The sequence below is a fragment of the Cavia porcellus genome, unplaced genomic scaffold (genome assembly GCF_034190915.1).
Source record: "Cavia porcellus strain 051 isolate PalLab524CR breed Dunkin Hartley unplaced genomic scaffold, mCavPor4.1 scaffold_25, whole genome shotgun sequence".
NCBI lineage: Eukaryota > Metazoa > Chordata > Mammalia > Rodentia > Caviidae > Cavia > Cavia porcellus.
In genome coordinates, this window is record NW_026947508.1 from 27,514,874 (window position 1) to 27,531,866 (window position 16,993).

General features: G+C 40.6%; 1 protein-coding gene across 3 annotated transcripts; it reads right to left on the minus strand.

Annotated features, from left to right (window-relative positions):
* Positions 1-614: 614 nt before the first annotated feature.
* Positions 615-16,047, minus strand: Sfpq (splicing factor proline and glutamine rich). Of its 3 annotated transcripts, XM_063236052.1 has the most exons (13): positions 15,109-16,047; positions 14,282-14,470; positions 13,735-14,036; positions 13,545-13,640; positions 12,171-12,367; positions 11,990-12,074; positions 11,533-11,650; positions 10,632-10,680; positions 10,424-10,545; positions 4,932-7,993; positions 1,824-1,871; positions 839-926; positions 615-708 (listed from the first exon to the last, which is right to left on the minus strand). In XM_063236052.1, the coding sequence occupies exons 1-10, from the start codon at positions 15,931-15,933 to the stop codon at positions 7,856-7,858; spliced, it is 2,121 nt and encodes a 706-aa protein (XP_063092122.1). In that variant the 5' UTR covers positions 15,934-16,047; the 3' UTR covers positions 615-708; positions 839-926; positions 1,824-1,871; positions 4,932-7,855. The 3 variants fall into 3 exon arrangements, with proteins under 3 accessions (XP_063092122.1, XP_063092123.1, XP_003471538.2); XM_063236053.1 differs by lacking the exon at positions 4,932-7,993; XM_003471490.5 differs by having other exon boundaries at positions 1,824-7,993.
* Between the last annotated feature and the right edge of the window lie 946 nt (positions 16,048-16,993).

Genomic DNA, 16,993 nt, shown 5'->3' on the forward strand with positions numbered 1-16,993 from the left:
GCATAGGGCCTAATCTGTTGTCCCACCACTTTATCAAAAACTATTCCTTTTCCACTGGCTGATTTTTTGTCTGCTGAGAACTAGTTGACCACTAACATGCGTTAATTTTGGTCTTTTGTATGTTTCACTCATCTATGTCAATCTTTGTAATTTTGAAATCAAGGAATCCTACTTTTACATTTTATTGTTTCTCACAATTTTGTGGGTTTTTTTTTTTTTTTTTTTTGAGACAGGGCCTTATTATGTAGTTTAGTCATAATAATCTCCAGGTCTCAGCCTTGTAAGGCCTGAAATTACAGGTGTGCACCACTATGTCCAACATTCTATCATGCTTGCAATCTAATCAAGGAGCGATATGTGCTTTGAAAACTGCTAAAATAATGACACAGTAATCTTAGGAATTATAAAGACAATTTTAAAATATTGGTGGCAAAACTGGCACTCTGAGGATGATGTTCAGAGTAGAGTGCCAGTTTAGCAAGTGCAAGCCTATGTATCAATCTCCAGCACCATCCAGGGGGTGGGGAGAAGATAAACCAAACAATCTTTGTTACCTAGAATGAAGTTGAAGACTTATCATGAATGACAGAAAAGAGGCCTACTTAAGAGACAAACAGATTTTAAAATGTTTTTATTAAAGGCAAATAAGCTCTTCACTGCTCTTTGTACTCTTCCTTTTCTGGTTTCCTTGACACAGCTCACCGACTCCTGCCAAATAAAGGTAAAATTAATCCCAATGATCTAAAAATCAAAGAGGATCACACCAAGTTCTCAAACATAATGTTGCAAGCAGAAAGTAACCCCCAACGGGAGCAACAACAAGAATAACTCAACTTACCCAGACACCTCTGTCAGTTTAACAACTTGGGGCTTTCCTTCTTTGCTCATTCTGAGTTGATGTCTTGAGAATAAATTATCATATCCACCTATAGTTAAAAATATTTCATTAAAAATAACATTTCAGCCAGGTGTGATCACACGTCTGGAATCTCAGCACTAAGATGGCTGAAGCAGGACTGCTGGGAGTCTGAGGCCAGCATGAATAACCAACATAAGATCCTGTTTCAAGGACAAAATGAAAAGTAACATTCCACCCAGTATGGAAATGGACACCTGTAATCCCAGCACCCAGGAGGCTGAGGCAAGAAGAGCACTGCCTCAAGTTTCAGGCCATCCTCAACTACATACAGACAAGACCCTGTCTCAAAAATGAGAACAACAAAAAAATCAACATTAAGTAGTGTTCATTTTATTCTGATATTGCAGGAGCCAAACTCTGCACATCATTTCAATCAAAATTTATTTTCTGCTGACTTATGCCACATCAAAAATATGTATATTCTACATTTCCTCCCATGTACTTAAAAGGAATTTTTTCACCTCCTAAAGAATATGATGGCGATTTTGTTAAATGGGCCTAAAACCAAATTTAAATAAAAGTGCAGTATTTCTCCAGTTGAAGTTCTCTTTTCTGTTACATAATCATGCATTTTTTGTGAATTGTTATTTTTATAATAAACGTTTTACTTTCCCTCACAATTATTTTTCCTTCACTGCTAGAAATCAGGCCCAGAGGCTCTTGCATGGGAGGAAGTACTCGATCCCATCCTCATTGAGCTATACCCCTAACCCCCACACTGCTGTTTTTCTTTTTTTATTTTGACAATATACATATGTTGTATCTTTCAGTTTCTCACAATATTGGTCCTCACAACTTTTAAGAATAGAAGATTATCATATTAGCAATCAAATTATTTTTGCCTCTCAATAAAAGATACCAAGTCCCAAATCCACTAGATGTTAGAATTTCTAAGGACACTTACTTCAAGCGAATTGGCACTCCAACATCAGCCAACATCAATCATTCGTACCTAAAGAATAATATAAAAAAGTTAATATAAGACAAAGGTTTAAGACAAAGGTTTGAAAATGCTAGTTAACTTTAAAGAGTAAAATTCCAGAGACAAAAAGATTGGGATAAGTTACAGCATAAAAAAATAGAAAGAAACTTCATGGGTGGGGGGGAATCTAAAATTATTCTAAGTAGACTCTAGAATTAGAATGAAAATTTTATCTTCCTTAAAATGCAAAAGCCTAACTCCTACTTTCACCAGTCTGAGCACAATGAAGTTTTGACTGCAACCCAAAATATACTATCCCTTATGTGAAGGTATGTGACAACGTTTACCTCACCCAAAGGAGTTTTTATTTATCAGCTCTCCTCATACAAAGTCCATACCCTGCTCACTCATTCAGATAAGTCTTCCATTTTCGGTGGGCTAACCACCTTCTGCTTCAGCAGGAGTTCCTCCCACAGTCCTTTTACCCTTTTCCCACAGTACACACACTGCAGCTATTGCCCTGCAATCCTAGTGTATTGCCTCACACTTTCCCTTTCAAGTCCTCAGTTTTAAGTTAGGGCAAGAAAGCTATGCCTTACTGAGAATCACAGCAAGGAACCCAAGTCTTTCTGAGGGAGAAAGACATTCACCTTCACTACATACCTAGCAGGGCCACAGTGCACAGAAAAATTCAGGTCACCTTAAATCAAGTTCCCCATATTTCTTCTTCCCTGTAACATTACTGCCACAGCTACATGAAATAGAATTCCCTGTTGCACATGTACCATCCATAAGGGATACTATATTGTTTTGCGTTCTTTTCCCCATTCTCCAGATTATTCTTACTCTGTTCTACGTCCAGCCCCTTTTTCACCCTCAAAAAGTAAAAAACAAAAACGTTTCAGCACTGGTGTTCAAATGCAACTTTTGTTTGGTTTATCACCAACTGTGAGATGTTCACAGTCTTAAAAATTGCCAATCATTATCTAGCAGCAATGACAGATGATTAGAAACAGTCAAATCCTCAATTCTTTCCCTAATAGGCAGCCATTTGAAAACTGCACTAGCTGACAGCACTGAAACATGATCAGCTAAAGCCAAAACCAAGTGAAGGCCCAAAACAAACACCCCATCTTTCTAAAACCTGTCCAAAATCATTGAGGAAAAAGCAGAAAATTGCAGGACTGTGGATCTTGTCACTGCAGCTGACAATGATTAACAATAGGAAACATGCAACCCCCATTAAGGTTAAAAAGTCCAAAACTAGTCACACGCATCTCTATTAAGGAAAGTGAGACTGTTATGCATTTTTTTGTGCAGATTTGCAACCTTACATGAAGAGTACCCACTGCATTTCTTTCATCTTTCAGAAAGCACCGGTATCTGTTCCAAGGGCCTAACAGTACGAAATACATTCTGACATCACACTTCTGAACTCAGACTCTTCCCATTGAAAAGAATTTTGGTTGGTAGAAAGGTTATGAAATACAATGCAAGCACCTCAGTATATATCATGATTACTGAAACCCACTTAATTCCCAGCTTTTTAACGCCACTGCTCTACGAGTCACAATTTATAGCTACATAAAATTTTAACTATTGATTCAAATAGCTTCTCATTCTGAAAGGCAATAACCTAATCTTGAGGTAAAAGCAGAACAAAGCAGAATTTAACTCCCACCCCAATGATGTTCTTTATACATTATACCAAGTACATTCCCTAGAAACTGTCACTATTGACTGTTAAGAAATAAATCTGAGCTTTCATTTCTGAATCACTAAACCACGGCAGCAAGCACTGACTGCCGATTTAAGATTATGACACTGCAAAGTTCCCATCAGGGTTCTATGCAATTTAGTGATACTCATATCATTAACAGTGATCACTGTTTGATCTGCATTATGTTAATATGAAGCTAAACTCATCACCATTGACTCTTTGGAGAGTAAGTTATTCACCTGAATGGATTACATATTTGAATAGGAATGTGTCCCCACCTTGTGACCTGCTTACCAAAGAGTAAGCCATTTCTTAAAGAGAATGGAAGAAAATTCTGAGTCATGAAAATTTCACTGGCATTTATGCAAGGTAAACCAACCTTTTTATTACAGAGCAGAAAGCATTAGAACTAAAAGCTGTTTCTCATGCATGCTAACTAAAAACCACCTCAGAGACCAAAGTTAAGTTGAATTGAGGTCTGAAAGTCAATGCAAAGCTTTTTCTAAAGCAACAGAGAAGATGCTTTTTAGAAGACTTACGTTTTTCTTGTCATTAAACATTTTGGACTGTAACATCAAACCCCTAAGGCTAAGAGAACAAAGTTCAAAAAACTGCTCTGAACAAATGCAGTCATTCTACAGAATGCGACGAAGTCTTATAACTGGGAATGATTCCAACATGTAATCAAGTGTAAGCAAGTCAATGTTTCATACCATTTTCCCCAGGTTAGAGTATAAACATTTTGAAACAAGTTATAACCTGAACTATTCACATCAGATTCCCATCTAAACCCATTAGTAGTAACAAAGGTGTCCATTCCCATAAAGCACATGTTTGAAAAAATCTCCAATCACATTACAAAAAAAAAAAAAAAACCTGCAGTTTTACTCTTAATTCACTCAATTTACAGAATTGTTACCAAGATTGCATAATGAAATTATTAATACTGCTGACCTGTAGGCAGATCAGTTTGCTACCACAGAGACTAATTGTCACATGCTATACAGTCCGTACTAAGGTGCTAGGAGCACCCTCATTTCCAAGTATGGTTTGGTTCCCTCACCCCCACGCCACTAGTATTCCAAGTTATCCTCAGTTACAATGCAACTAAAGAAAACCACACAACTGAGTCAGATATGCCAAAGAATCAGAAGTTTGCACTTTTTATCTGAGAACTACAAGAGCACTGAGTTCTACCTAATGAATTACAATTCTAACCCCAGACCCACGCAGTTTTGATGTAAACTAACTTTACATACAAGTGTTAGGTGCTGCACTGTAATTTCATTGTCAGAAATGTGATGTCAGAATGCCCACGGATAAAAGTACATAGCAAGTCACCAAGTTAGATTATATTGCTTGTTACCTACCTGTATGCAGTCGGCAATGAGAATCTTGGAGCAAGCAGGAATACTACATCCGGGTCCTAATGTCCATTGCCATTTGCGGTACTACGTTCCTCACAGTTACGCACTGCAGAAATGCTGGCTAAATGCAGTTATGTAGCAGGCCACTACTTTAATAGTGCATAATTGCAGTCCAAGAACACCGCAAAACATTCTGCCACAACTTGGTGGCTTGCCCAAGCCAAATATCTAAGTTTTTACCTGCCATTCATATGCCACTTTTAAGAATTGCACAGGCGTAACATTACAATTTCCCAAATCATTACATGTTTATATTAGTGGTATAAAGACATCTATATATAGAGTGGTGGGGTTTATCATACCTCTTAAAGAAGCTTAATGTTCTAGGGAAAAAGGATTATGGTTTTACTAAGTAATCCGAGCCAATGGGTTAAGCTTATAATATTCCTATTAAACACAATGGTATCTTAAGAGAATGCAATTTTTAAAGATTAGGAAAGTTTTTAAAATGAGTGTTCCTCTGAAACAGAGAAAAGTGAAGAGGAGGAAACAGGGGCAGGTGGTCTCTTAAGCGAAGAAAAAAAAATGGCTAAAATACTTCAATATTATCTTCCCTCTCCCACCCCAAGTTTCATTGTCAACTTTTAGAAAACGTTATTTAAATTCCCATAGGCTAAAAACTGTTACGTATATGTATTGTAAGACTTACTGCAAGTCTACAAGTAGCTTACAACCTTGGTATACTGCTCTTTTAGTGATCAAAGTCAAATGTCAGTTGAAACTAAGCAACATTATTTGCTAAACAAAGTTTAGCTCTCTACAGCCCACAGAAGGCTATCAAAGCCACAACTTTCAGGAGATTATCCATTAGCATCCTTCACCACTCTTCAAAGGTACAGTACTACCAAAAGCTTATTTTAGGGGTCTGTGCCAGCATCCCTTATAAAGAAAGGCATGTAATCTGAAAAATAAACTGAAACATTAATTTTATAGGCAGATTTTCCCATTTCCCCTCCAGCCCCCACCCACATACATTCACAAGTTCTCCCCTGGTGGGTGTCCCATGAACACCCCTAATTCTCTTATCATTCTTAAAGAGTTCCTATTGAACAGTTCAACCAAATTGTAGTAAGACTCCCTTGAGACTCTTGTTCCCATACAGAAAAACCTCGTATTACCAATTCACATAACCTGGGGCAAAACTTCCTCATTGGTATAATTATAGAAAAACTACTTATTTCCAAATGTGAATGGAAACGAGCACATTTTCTAAGGAGATTCTCTTCCTTAATTAGCACACCATGTACCTACCTATCATACAACCAGAATTTGGTGACATGCTTTTATATTCCACTAATGTTTCCCTTTAAAATACTCTCATTTCCTATGAAGAAAGTACTAAATAGGTCTCCTTGTGTACTTAGACACAATACTAAACTTCACAATGTAAATGAAAGTTTCATTTATAATTTTTCTTTTGCCAATTAGCACCAAGAACGAAGGTGAAAAGGATGAAGACATTCCATAATCCAATGTATAATGCTCAGACTTGAATGGAAACATAACTAAGAACAAAGCCAAACCATTCAATTTCTTTAGCTTCTGTTAGGAAGTTGTCCCTCTAACATTTACACGGGGAAATGAAGCTCCCATTGTACAGACAACAGTAACACTCTGATATTGAATTATAAAGTCTCGTGTTCTAATGGAAGGAGATTCAATGAAGTTGACAATTAACTGACAACACCATCGAAACATCCCAAGCTATATGGTTTGAGAAATGGGTGTTTACACATTATGCAACATGAGCAGCTCTTCAGATTTAGGCTACCCCCAACCCAAAAAAAGTAGAAACAGGAATAATAGTCCTGGCAACTGTGTGTTGACAGTCACCACTAGGTCTAAGAACCTAAAGATTTTTGTAGTCCTATGGATTTCGCCCAAGAGAAGTAGCACGGAGATATAAAGTTAATAGAATAAAAGTATAGAGGTAAATCTACTTTTTAAAAGTAACTAGATCTTACTTCCAAATTGAATTTTTTAGACTAAATTCCATCATCATAAATTACTTTGAAGTAATACATGTAAAGGCTTTATGTTTAACAATCTTTAATTCAAATGTAGAAGTTCAATACAAGCCATTTGTAGGGCTTGGGATTTTGTTCTTTTAAAAACAAGAATAGGGAAATGTAACAAAATTGTCTTTCCACTGTTCAAAAACTTTAAGGAAAGGAAAGATCATAGTGCCATAAAGGATGCATTTAACCAAACCCACTTTCTCCCCCTACCCATCTTACACCCAACTCCACAATCTTAATACATATTCCTGAATGAAGATTTACAGTTCAGCTTTGCTTACATACCATTTAAAAAATACTTAGCACCGGCTTGCTTCCTATAATGCCAAACAAATCATGAACTACTTCAATATGTATTTCTTTTTTAAAACAATAGAAAGCAATACTTAGCCTCCAGATACATTTCCCAGAAATGGCATATGCCATTCAAAGGCCTAAACACGCTCATGCTGTCAAAGTGGAATATCTAGCCTAATGTGCATTGAAGCATGAATGGCAAAGTTGAAGATCAGTATTAACTATTTCTTCTATTTATTTGAAGCACAGTAAAAAAAAAAAAAAAAAAATTGGTACACTGGGAATTCAGTGGCACAAGGTACACTGCCATTAACTTGAGGACATTATACAGTTTTTAAAAAAAAAAGGAAATAAAAATGAAAACTTTCTTCTCCTGTTTCGAACACTGCATTACATAATTTTACCTGCCCAAACAGACCATTTACAAATAATTAGGTCAGTAAACTGCTAACATCCATAAAAAGATAGCTTTCTTACTAAAATGCAAGAATTTAAAAGTGGTATCTAAACAAAAGACAAAAACAAACTGGAATGAAAGCCTAGATATCACATCTAAAATCGGGGTTTTTTGTTTGGGCCTTCATACTCTTCTCTCCCTCTACCATATCCTGCTGGAGTTCCAGGGCCCATTCCTCTAGGACCTTGGCCACCCACAGGCCCCGCACCTCCCTGCCCAAAGCGCTCAGTACGCTATTGGAACAGTAATAACAGTTCATTATATGTAGTTGATGTCCATGTGTGTTAAGTAAATATTTTAGAAGGTTCCGTAGTCAACGTTCGTCGATACAATCACCAATGAGTCGATCCACAGGTACCGGGAACATAGAAAGGAAAAAAGGGTAATTTGAAAATTAGTTTACGATAATACATGCCTTCTGGTATGTTCCCACTTGAGCCATTCTCATACACCTGTTTCAAAGAATAGATCTTCCCTGCAGTGCTAAAAAATTTAAGAATTAGTGCAGATGTGAAAATCCATTCCAAAATGAGTTCTAAAAAATTTCACATCAGATTAATCCAGTGGAAAGCTTGCAAACTCACTTTCAAGGTCTGAACAGAAAATTTAAACTCCAAGTAAGCCTAATAAGCCTAACCCACAGTCAATTCACTAAATGAAATGACAAAGACCTACTCACCAGTTAGTGGCATGTGCTGCGTAAGAAACCTTGTGCTTTTCAAGATCTTAAAGACACATCTGCTAAGTTGCAGAAAAATCTTAAAAAGGTTGAAAGTTTTAATAAAATGCTACCAGACTACAAAAACAAAAAGCATTAAATAAAAACTAACAGATTTCGTCATTTAAGCGCACAATAGCTTGATTAAAAACATGTGTTGCCATTTTCTCACAGGTATACTACCTTCAAAGCCATCACTATAAAAACCAGACACAATTATGCGCTCACAGTACTATTCTACATTGTTGCAAAGTGACCAAACGGCCCACCTGTGTAACAGCCCAGTTTTTCCCTAAGCCTTTGAAAAGGAAACTGACACTTTGCTATGTGCTATGGTCCCATGTTTTATACATCTCCTGAAACAGCACTGACATCAAACAACAATGGCTGCAATAAAGCAGTCCATGTCTCCCTTAATCCATGTAGTTTCAGGTACGTTGACTCTAATTAGAAACATTATGTACCCAAACAAAATCCCTAAAGGTATATAGACAGCAGCCTATGCTCTTCTTAAATTCCATTTAAAATAGCCCAATTACCGAAAGTACTATTCCAGCGGGAAAAATACTAAAATGGCAGCAGTGTTTAATTGTTCCTATATGTAATTTCTCACTACTTTTTTTTAAAAAACACAAAACAGTTGAGGATTACTTCAGAAGACAACCTCAATCCTTTAGAAAAATCTTAGAAACTACCTGGCTTTATGCATTGTACTTTATATATATCTCAGATTAAAAAGGAAAAGTTGAGGGTGTTTCTGGAATTTTAGTGGAGAACTCAGTGATTATCTAGAACATGATGATCCTCAACTATGGCAAGCTGTCAAACTTGTGTTTATGAATTTGATATTAACAATCTATATGAAGCATGTAAGCCAAAATGTTACCCAAGTACTTTAATAACTCAATTCCATGACAGCTAATAGTGAATTTAACCCATCCATTCTAATTCTCACTTGATCTTGGCCAAAAGGCCAAAATGTGGTATCTAACTTTACTCCTCAAAAAGTCATACAGTGATTTTAAATCATTAGGTCTCATACTAGTCCTTAAAGTTTCTGGTTACAAAATAAATATTGTGAGCTACACACAAAGCTTTGTCAAAGCCTATAGACAAATTAATCCGATTCAATTCAGCTGAGAAAACGCACTCTCTAAAATTTCTAAACGCACCCACCAAAATTCAGTCCTAAGGATTTGTAAAGCCCTGATGCAACCACTCATACCAATTCACTATGATTGTTCTAAAGCACCTGACAGGCTGTCTATACAGCTAAAACATTTATACCCTCAAGAAGGTTCAAATCAAATGCACACCATTAGTATGCTTAACATTATTGACTTGTTTCTCTAGGAAATAGAGATGCCAGTTTATTTCGGGTATACCTACAGACAGGCCCAACAGGTGAAAAAACGACGAGTCAAAACACTAAACAATTCCCTTTTCATGGCACAGAAGCCACACCAAATATAGGTCAAAGTCCTACATATCACTAAAGCATACCTAAAGCTACAAACTGCAAGTCTGGTTCCTACTTATGGCAAATACCAGCTTAATGAATGACTTTGCCATGTGATTACTCACTTGGGTATAGAATAAACATATGCATTATCTACTTCCCAGAATTTGGATTTGCCATGCACTAGAGTTCAAAAGTGCACAAGCAACACAATGAAAACACCTGTATCTACTTATTGCCAAAGAAAATTCCACTTATTACTAACAGCATCAATTCCTCATTGGCAATCTTATCTCTTTCGGTTGCCACACTGATTTCTTCTACGTTGCCAAAGTTTTCCTCAATATCACGTATTACATATATAGGCAGAACTAAAAGGTCCAGTCACCTACTTTAAAACAAAACGGGGAAGGAAAAAAAAAACCACACATGTAAAGTCACGAAAATGAGAGCTTCCTTTGTACTACGTCCCATAGGATACATTACCATGTCACTTCCCATCATGGAACCACTCATGGTTGCTGGTGGAACTCCGGGATTAGCTTCATAACCTATGCCACCACCACCACCTAGAGGTGGAAATTTCTGGCCTCCTGAACCATATGGATCTAGGAAACAAAGATGATGGTTACAACTACTCTCTAGAGAGAATACTGCCCTCTAATGATATTGTTAATTTATATCCATAACTTACCTCCCATGTTCATTGCTCCTCCACCACCCATTCTCATGTCTCTTTCTCTCTGAAAGAAAATAATTTCATTCATCACTTACTCTACAGTCATACCAAGCATTCCTTCTCCTGAGTGCTGGGATTACAGGTATGTCTACCACACCAGCAACACCAAGCCTTCCTGAGTAACAAGAAAATGTGAGGTGCAAAGGTATTTTTTCTACTGACTATATAACTTGGCCTGCAAGCTCAGCACTGAGGACAATGAAGCAGGATGACTCTGAGAGTTTGCGGCCAGGTTGGGCTACATTTTAAATTCAAGCCTCAACTGGATGGCAGAGCTAGATCCTGTCTCAAAACACATAGAATTATTGTTTTGAAAACTTGCGAGACTCAATTATCAGAAGATCTGTATGTACATATGGTGGTACACATATTTAATTCAACACCTGGGAGGCTGAGAGCAGCAGGATCCCAAATTTGAGCTCAGCCCAGGCAACTAAGAGATCCTGTCTCAAAATAAAAGGTCAGAGATCTAACTCAGTGCAAAAGTGCTGGGTGTGGGGGCTGGGGATTTAGCTCAGCTGCCTAAGTGCCTGCCTTGCAAGCAGGCAGTGGTGAGTTCGATCCCCGGCACCGATAAAAAGGAAAAAGACAAAAAAAAAAAAAAAAAAAAAAAAAAAAACGAGAGAAAGTGCTGGGTGTAATTGCCAGTACTAGGGTAAAAAATGACCCGTGAAATACTTTCCAATCCAATTGCTTTGACCCATACAAGGAGTTAAAAAAATGAGAACTCATGGCAAACATAAATACACACCACTATACCAGGAGATAATTTTTTAACATAACTTGAGTAAACTTTTATTCTAGGTACCTACAAACGTCTATACAGAACTCAGATTGTAGTTAATACTAGACTTACTGGGTCCATGTAGCCCATTCGGCTGTAACTCTCCTCTCTTTGGCGTCTCATCTGTTCTTCCATCTCACGTTGACGAATCATCATCTCTTCCTCCCTTCTACGTCGTTCCTCCTCTTGCCTGGAAATGTTCACCAGGCATGTAAATAAACCAACCCACATCTCTTTAAAGATCAATTATAAAAAGCTCACAGTTTGCCTGTTACCAGTTAGCAAGTCCAGGTTACAGCAAAAAACACAAAGGCCTAGATTAGCCTGAGTCTAGAAATACAGCAATAGTAACATGCTGGCAAAGAAAAAAAAACTAGCTTTATTAACAAATACAAGATCAATTTTAGAGCATGTACAAAGCCAATGCTACCCAATTACTTAAGCTCTCTAGGTTCACCTGATTTACACCTGGGAAAGTTACTGAATCTTGTCTAAATGTCAGAACTTTAGTGTAGAAGTGAAAAGTTACCTCAATTGCATTTCTTTGCGTTTCTGCATTTCTTGATTGTGAAGTTCCTCCATACGTCTTAATTCTTCCTGGCGTCTCATCAAATCTGATTGTTACAAAATGTTTTACATTCACATTACTAAGGTTCTGATGATCTTCAAAAGTAACTGATACTATCAGTAAAACTTATGGACTATCTTACCTTGGCGTAAAAGATTTGCCTGATGCTCATGATAGGCATCTTCCATTTCACTTTCCAATTTGTCTTTTGCATCCTTCATGTTTTTTTCAACTTGTTCCCTTTGCTGTTTCTCCATTTCATCCAATGACTTCCATCGCTGAGAATATTCATACTCAAAGGTGCCATGCTGAGCAAAACGAGGTGGTGTTTCCCTCTCCCTGACAACACACAAAATTTAAACATGAATCAATTTGTAGATGCTTTAAGCAATACTACCTCATTTGTTTTCAAAAAATTTGGTCTTGAGCTAAGAATGCGCTTCAGTGGTAGAGCAATAGCGCCTAATGGTTAGCAGGCGGGATTACCTCCCAGGCACAAGGCCTGGGTTTGATCCCCAAAACTGTGGAAACATCAAGCAGGGTTTTCCCTTGCCTAGCACTTGAATACGAATAAAAATGACCTTGGTGCACAAAACCAATACTACCAAAACAATACTGTAACAAAAACTAAAACATTTTCAGCATGGTACCAGATTATTCCTTTTAGAACAAAACATGCACTGACAACTTTGCTGGATACTGCTTATTAGTCCCTTCAAACTCACTGCATACTTCTGCACCCCTTACTTTTTCCTCTCCTGTTCTTGCTACTCATTCTAACAAATAACAAACACAGTGGTTATTTATCCAAACGGCATCCAACTTAGTATGGACTAATAAATCACTACATATTTTATTTTAGAAAAAGACAAAAAAGCCGGGTGTGGTGGCTCAGGCCTGTAATCCCAGCACTCGGGAGGATGAGGCAGGAGGATCCATGTGAGTTTGAGACCATCCTGGGCCACAAAGTGAGCTCATGGCCAGCATGTACTACATAGAGACCCTGTAGCCTAAACTGGCCTCAAACTCATGGCGATCATCAGCCTCCTCAGTGCTAGGATTACAGGCATCAGCCAACTATGCCCAGCTCACCTTGTTTTCCTCTAGCTAACTGCCTAGAAAATGCTCGTCACACACACAAAAAAACAGTTCAACAACAGATTCAAAATTTAACTTTCAGCAAGCTCTTTTACATTTTATTTATTTATTGGGGGAGGGGACAAAACCTTGTTATACTTAGTTCAGACCAGCCTTGAACTGTAGCCACAACCTTCCAAGGGCTGGGATCACAGAAGTGCATCAATGCACCTGACTCTTTCACACTTAACCACCTAATAGTCAACCTGAGCAGTTGCTTTAGCAGGTGTCATTTCAATCAGTTACTGTCTTAAATAAACTGTCCTCTGTATTCCTATGTTATAAAGATGAACAAAAATATGTGACTTTGGGTCATCCTGTATTTAAACAATTAGACTAGTACAAGTGAAGTACTGCCAAAAAATTCAATCAATCTTACTTTTGATACATTGGATTCTTCTGGGCAAGTTTTTCAGGAAGACCATCTTCATCATCCAATTGTTCAAGAGGTTCCACAATGACTGGCCTAGGCGTCCTGAGAAGAAAAATGTTTTCATCTTAACTTTATTCTAGCCTTTACTGCAATATCCTCAGTTACCAAAAACAGTATTAGAATAAAGACAACTTACGTTGTCAGTAGAAAAACACCTTCACTGCATCTTTCAAATGCTTTCCTTGCTGCTGGTTTAGAAGCAAATTCAACTATGCCCTTCCCTGTAGATCTTCCACGATCATCCACAATTACAACAGCCCTTTCAATAGGACCAAACTGGCTAAAGGCTTCTTCCAACAGTTCATTGGAAACATAAGGTGAAAGATTACGAACAGACAGGGCAGCAGCATGTGTAGCAAAACGAACTCGCAGCTGTCTACCCCTCATGGGTGTGTCATCAAGTTCAGCTTTGGCAATTTCAGCCAAGGCTCTAGACTCCTGTAAATAAGAGATACTTACGTTAAAGGTGACAAAATTGGCTAAGGGTCACTTCCCCCAAATTGTCATAAGCCTTATTCCTATTCCCTCCAGGTCAGTTTAAGCATCACATGCAGGCAGGCAGTCCATCGCTGACACCAACCACGAAGGGTAAATATTCTACCAATCCCCACCCTGTACCAATAATTACACAATCCAACGGGAGTATTATTTTTAAGTCTGAAATCTTTGACAATTGCACTTACAAGCTTAATAAATCCGAATCCTTTGCCTTTATTGATAAAAACCTCTCCCGGCTCTCCATATTTAGCAAACAGTCTTTTAAATTCATCCTCCGTGATATCCGCAGGTAGATTCCCAACAAATAACCGGCAACGCTGAGTATAAGTTTTCTCTCCTGGCCTCCTCAACAGAGATAAGTTGGCTTTAAACCCCTAATAGAAAAGGGAGGAATTCAAACACCAGTAACTTCCATTAGTAAAATTCAAACGCCAGTAACTTCTATTAGTAAAATACAAATCCTCACAATTAATTTTTGCTTTTCCCGAACTGCACAAATTTACCAATGGCTGTTCTGCTCCGTTTAAAGTAAAAATCAAATTTTACTCCATTTGTGATACTTCCAAAATCAATCCTCAAACACCTGGCATGCTCTTAATAGTAGACACACACCTTCCCGTCCACAAACTACGACTCATCACGAACCGTAAGCCACATAAGCTATGCCGAAGCATCGTTCACAAAAAACAATCTCGGGGCAGGGAATGCAGCTCGGTGGCGCAGCGCCTGTTTGGCAAGCGCGCGGCCCTGAGATCGAATCCTGGGGCCTCCAGAAGTAAACACAAAAACACCAAAACACTGAATGTTAGCAGACAGACACCGCAAGCGCCTGCTCCCCCTAAACCGTGTTTCGGGTCTGCAGAACTCCGGCGTCCAGGCCCAGAGCTCCCGCCCCTCCCTCCCCCGCACGCGCAGGCGCCCTCCCGTCCGCCGACAAAATGGAGGCCGCGGCGCGGCGCGGGCGGAGGGCGCCGCCATCTTAGGGAAGCCGACGCGCCGCTCCCGGACTCACCTCTGAGTCGGAGATCTTCTCTTCGCTGCGGCCGCCGGGGCCGCCAGGCGGGGGTCCCTGGTGGTGCTGCTGGTGGTAGGGCGGGTGATGCTGGCGGCCCCCGCGGGGCTCGCCACCGCCTCGGTGCGGTGGCTTCGGGTGCCCGCCGGGCGCGCCGAGGCCCGGGCCGCCACCGGGCTTTGGCCCGCCGGGCATCTTCCCGCCCTTAGGGCCGCCGGGACCTGGACCTGGCTTCGGTCCGGGGCCGGGCACGGGGACGCCAGCAGGGGGAGGAGGCGGGCCCCCGGGCTGGGGGGGAGTGGTCGGGACCCCGCTGGTCGGCGGCGTAGGCGGCGGCGCCCCGGGTGGGGCCGAGGTGACAACGGGCGGTGGGGTCGGCGTGGGGCCCGGACCAGGTGGTGCCCCGGAGGTCGGTGGGGTGGCGGGCGGGGCCGGGCCGGCGGCCGGCGGCGCGCTGCCCACTCCGGGAGCCGGGCCGGGCCCCTGAGGAACGACAGGCTTTGACGATTCCTGCGGCGGCTGCGGCGGCTGGTGCGGCGGCGGCTGTGGATGCGGCGGAGGTTGCTGGTGTGGTGGGGGCTGTTGCGGCGGGGGCTGCTGCGGCTGCTGCGGTGGAGGCTGCTGCGGCTGCTGGTGTGGAGGCGGCGGCGGGATCGGAGGTTTGGGGCCGCCCGGGCCCGGGCCCATGGGGCCGCGGTTCTGATTCAGGCCCATGCCGGGCGGCGGAGAGCGGAAATCATGGAGGCCGCCTCGGCCACCGCCTCCTCCGCGTCTGTGGAAGCCGCCACCGCCACCGCCACGACTCCGAAACCGATCCCGAGACATGTCCGTAGTCAAGGGGCGGTCGAGGCAGAAGCGAAGAAGACGTTCAGGGAACGTGGAGGCCACCTTGCTTCGCACAAAATGGCGGATGACACAGGCGGCGCGCCGCCTTTGTCCTCTGCTTATATAGGCCAACCTGGTATGGCACCACCCATACATCGATCGACAGCTCCAACAGCCAATTGTAAGAGAGGTACTTGATGACACAAAGTTACAAACGGAAAATCTCTCCTATTGGCTGAGGGTTGAGAGGCGGGAGGCACCCTGAGGCTGAGGTTTCCAGTTGGCAAATGAGCGGAAAAGTCGTAGGCTAAATGTCACTGTGATTTGCTAGCAGAAATTTGAATGAACATGCCAAGACAATTTTCCGGTGAAAGCAGATAACAGAGGGCTCTATCAGCTCTTGGGGAGAGGAGTTGGAGGTCTCTTGCTTGATTTCCTCTATAAGCTTTTTTTCCCCAGAAAAACAGATTTTACCTTGTTTAAAGTTATAAACTGAGTTCCTGCTATCTTTCCTGTTCCGTGCAGGGCCAATGAAATTAAAACTGTAGTAATTTCAAACACAATGTTGCTGCTTTGTATCCCCATAAGAATACATTTGCTGAGGTATAAACTTTATAGTAGGCTTGAGTGGGTGGGTACACCCTATTCAAAAAGAAAAGAGCCTTCAGTTGTCTCTGTACATAAATGATTTACAAATACAAATCACAGGAAGAGGTGGTTTGGGGAATTTAGCAAGACCTCTTCTGAAAATTAAAAAAAAAAAAAATTAAACATAGAGGCTGGAGGATGTAGCTCAGTGTGAAGACTGGGTTCAATCCTCAATATCACACATACACACACACACTTTAAACCCAGTTCACACAGTGCATGGCAGTGTGCGCCTATAATCCCAGGACTGGCCTACATAGTTGAGCCAACCTGAACTACATAGCAAGACTCTGTCTAAAAAATAAATAAATAAAAAATTTTGAAAAGGCTCGACTTGATGCATGTCTGTAATCCTAGCATTAGCATTAGAGGATCCCAATTTCAAGGCCAACCTGGGCTACATGGAAGGTTT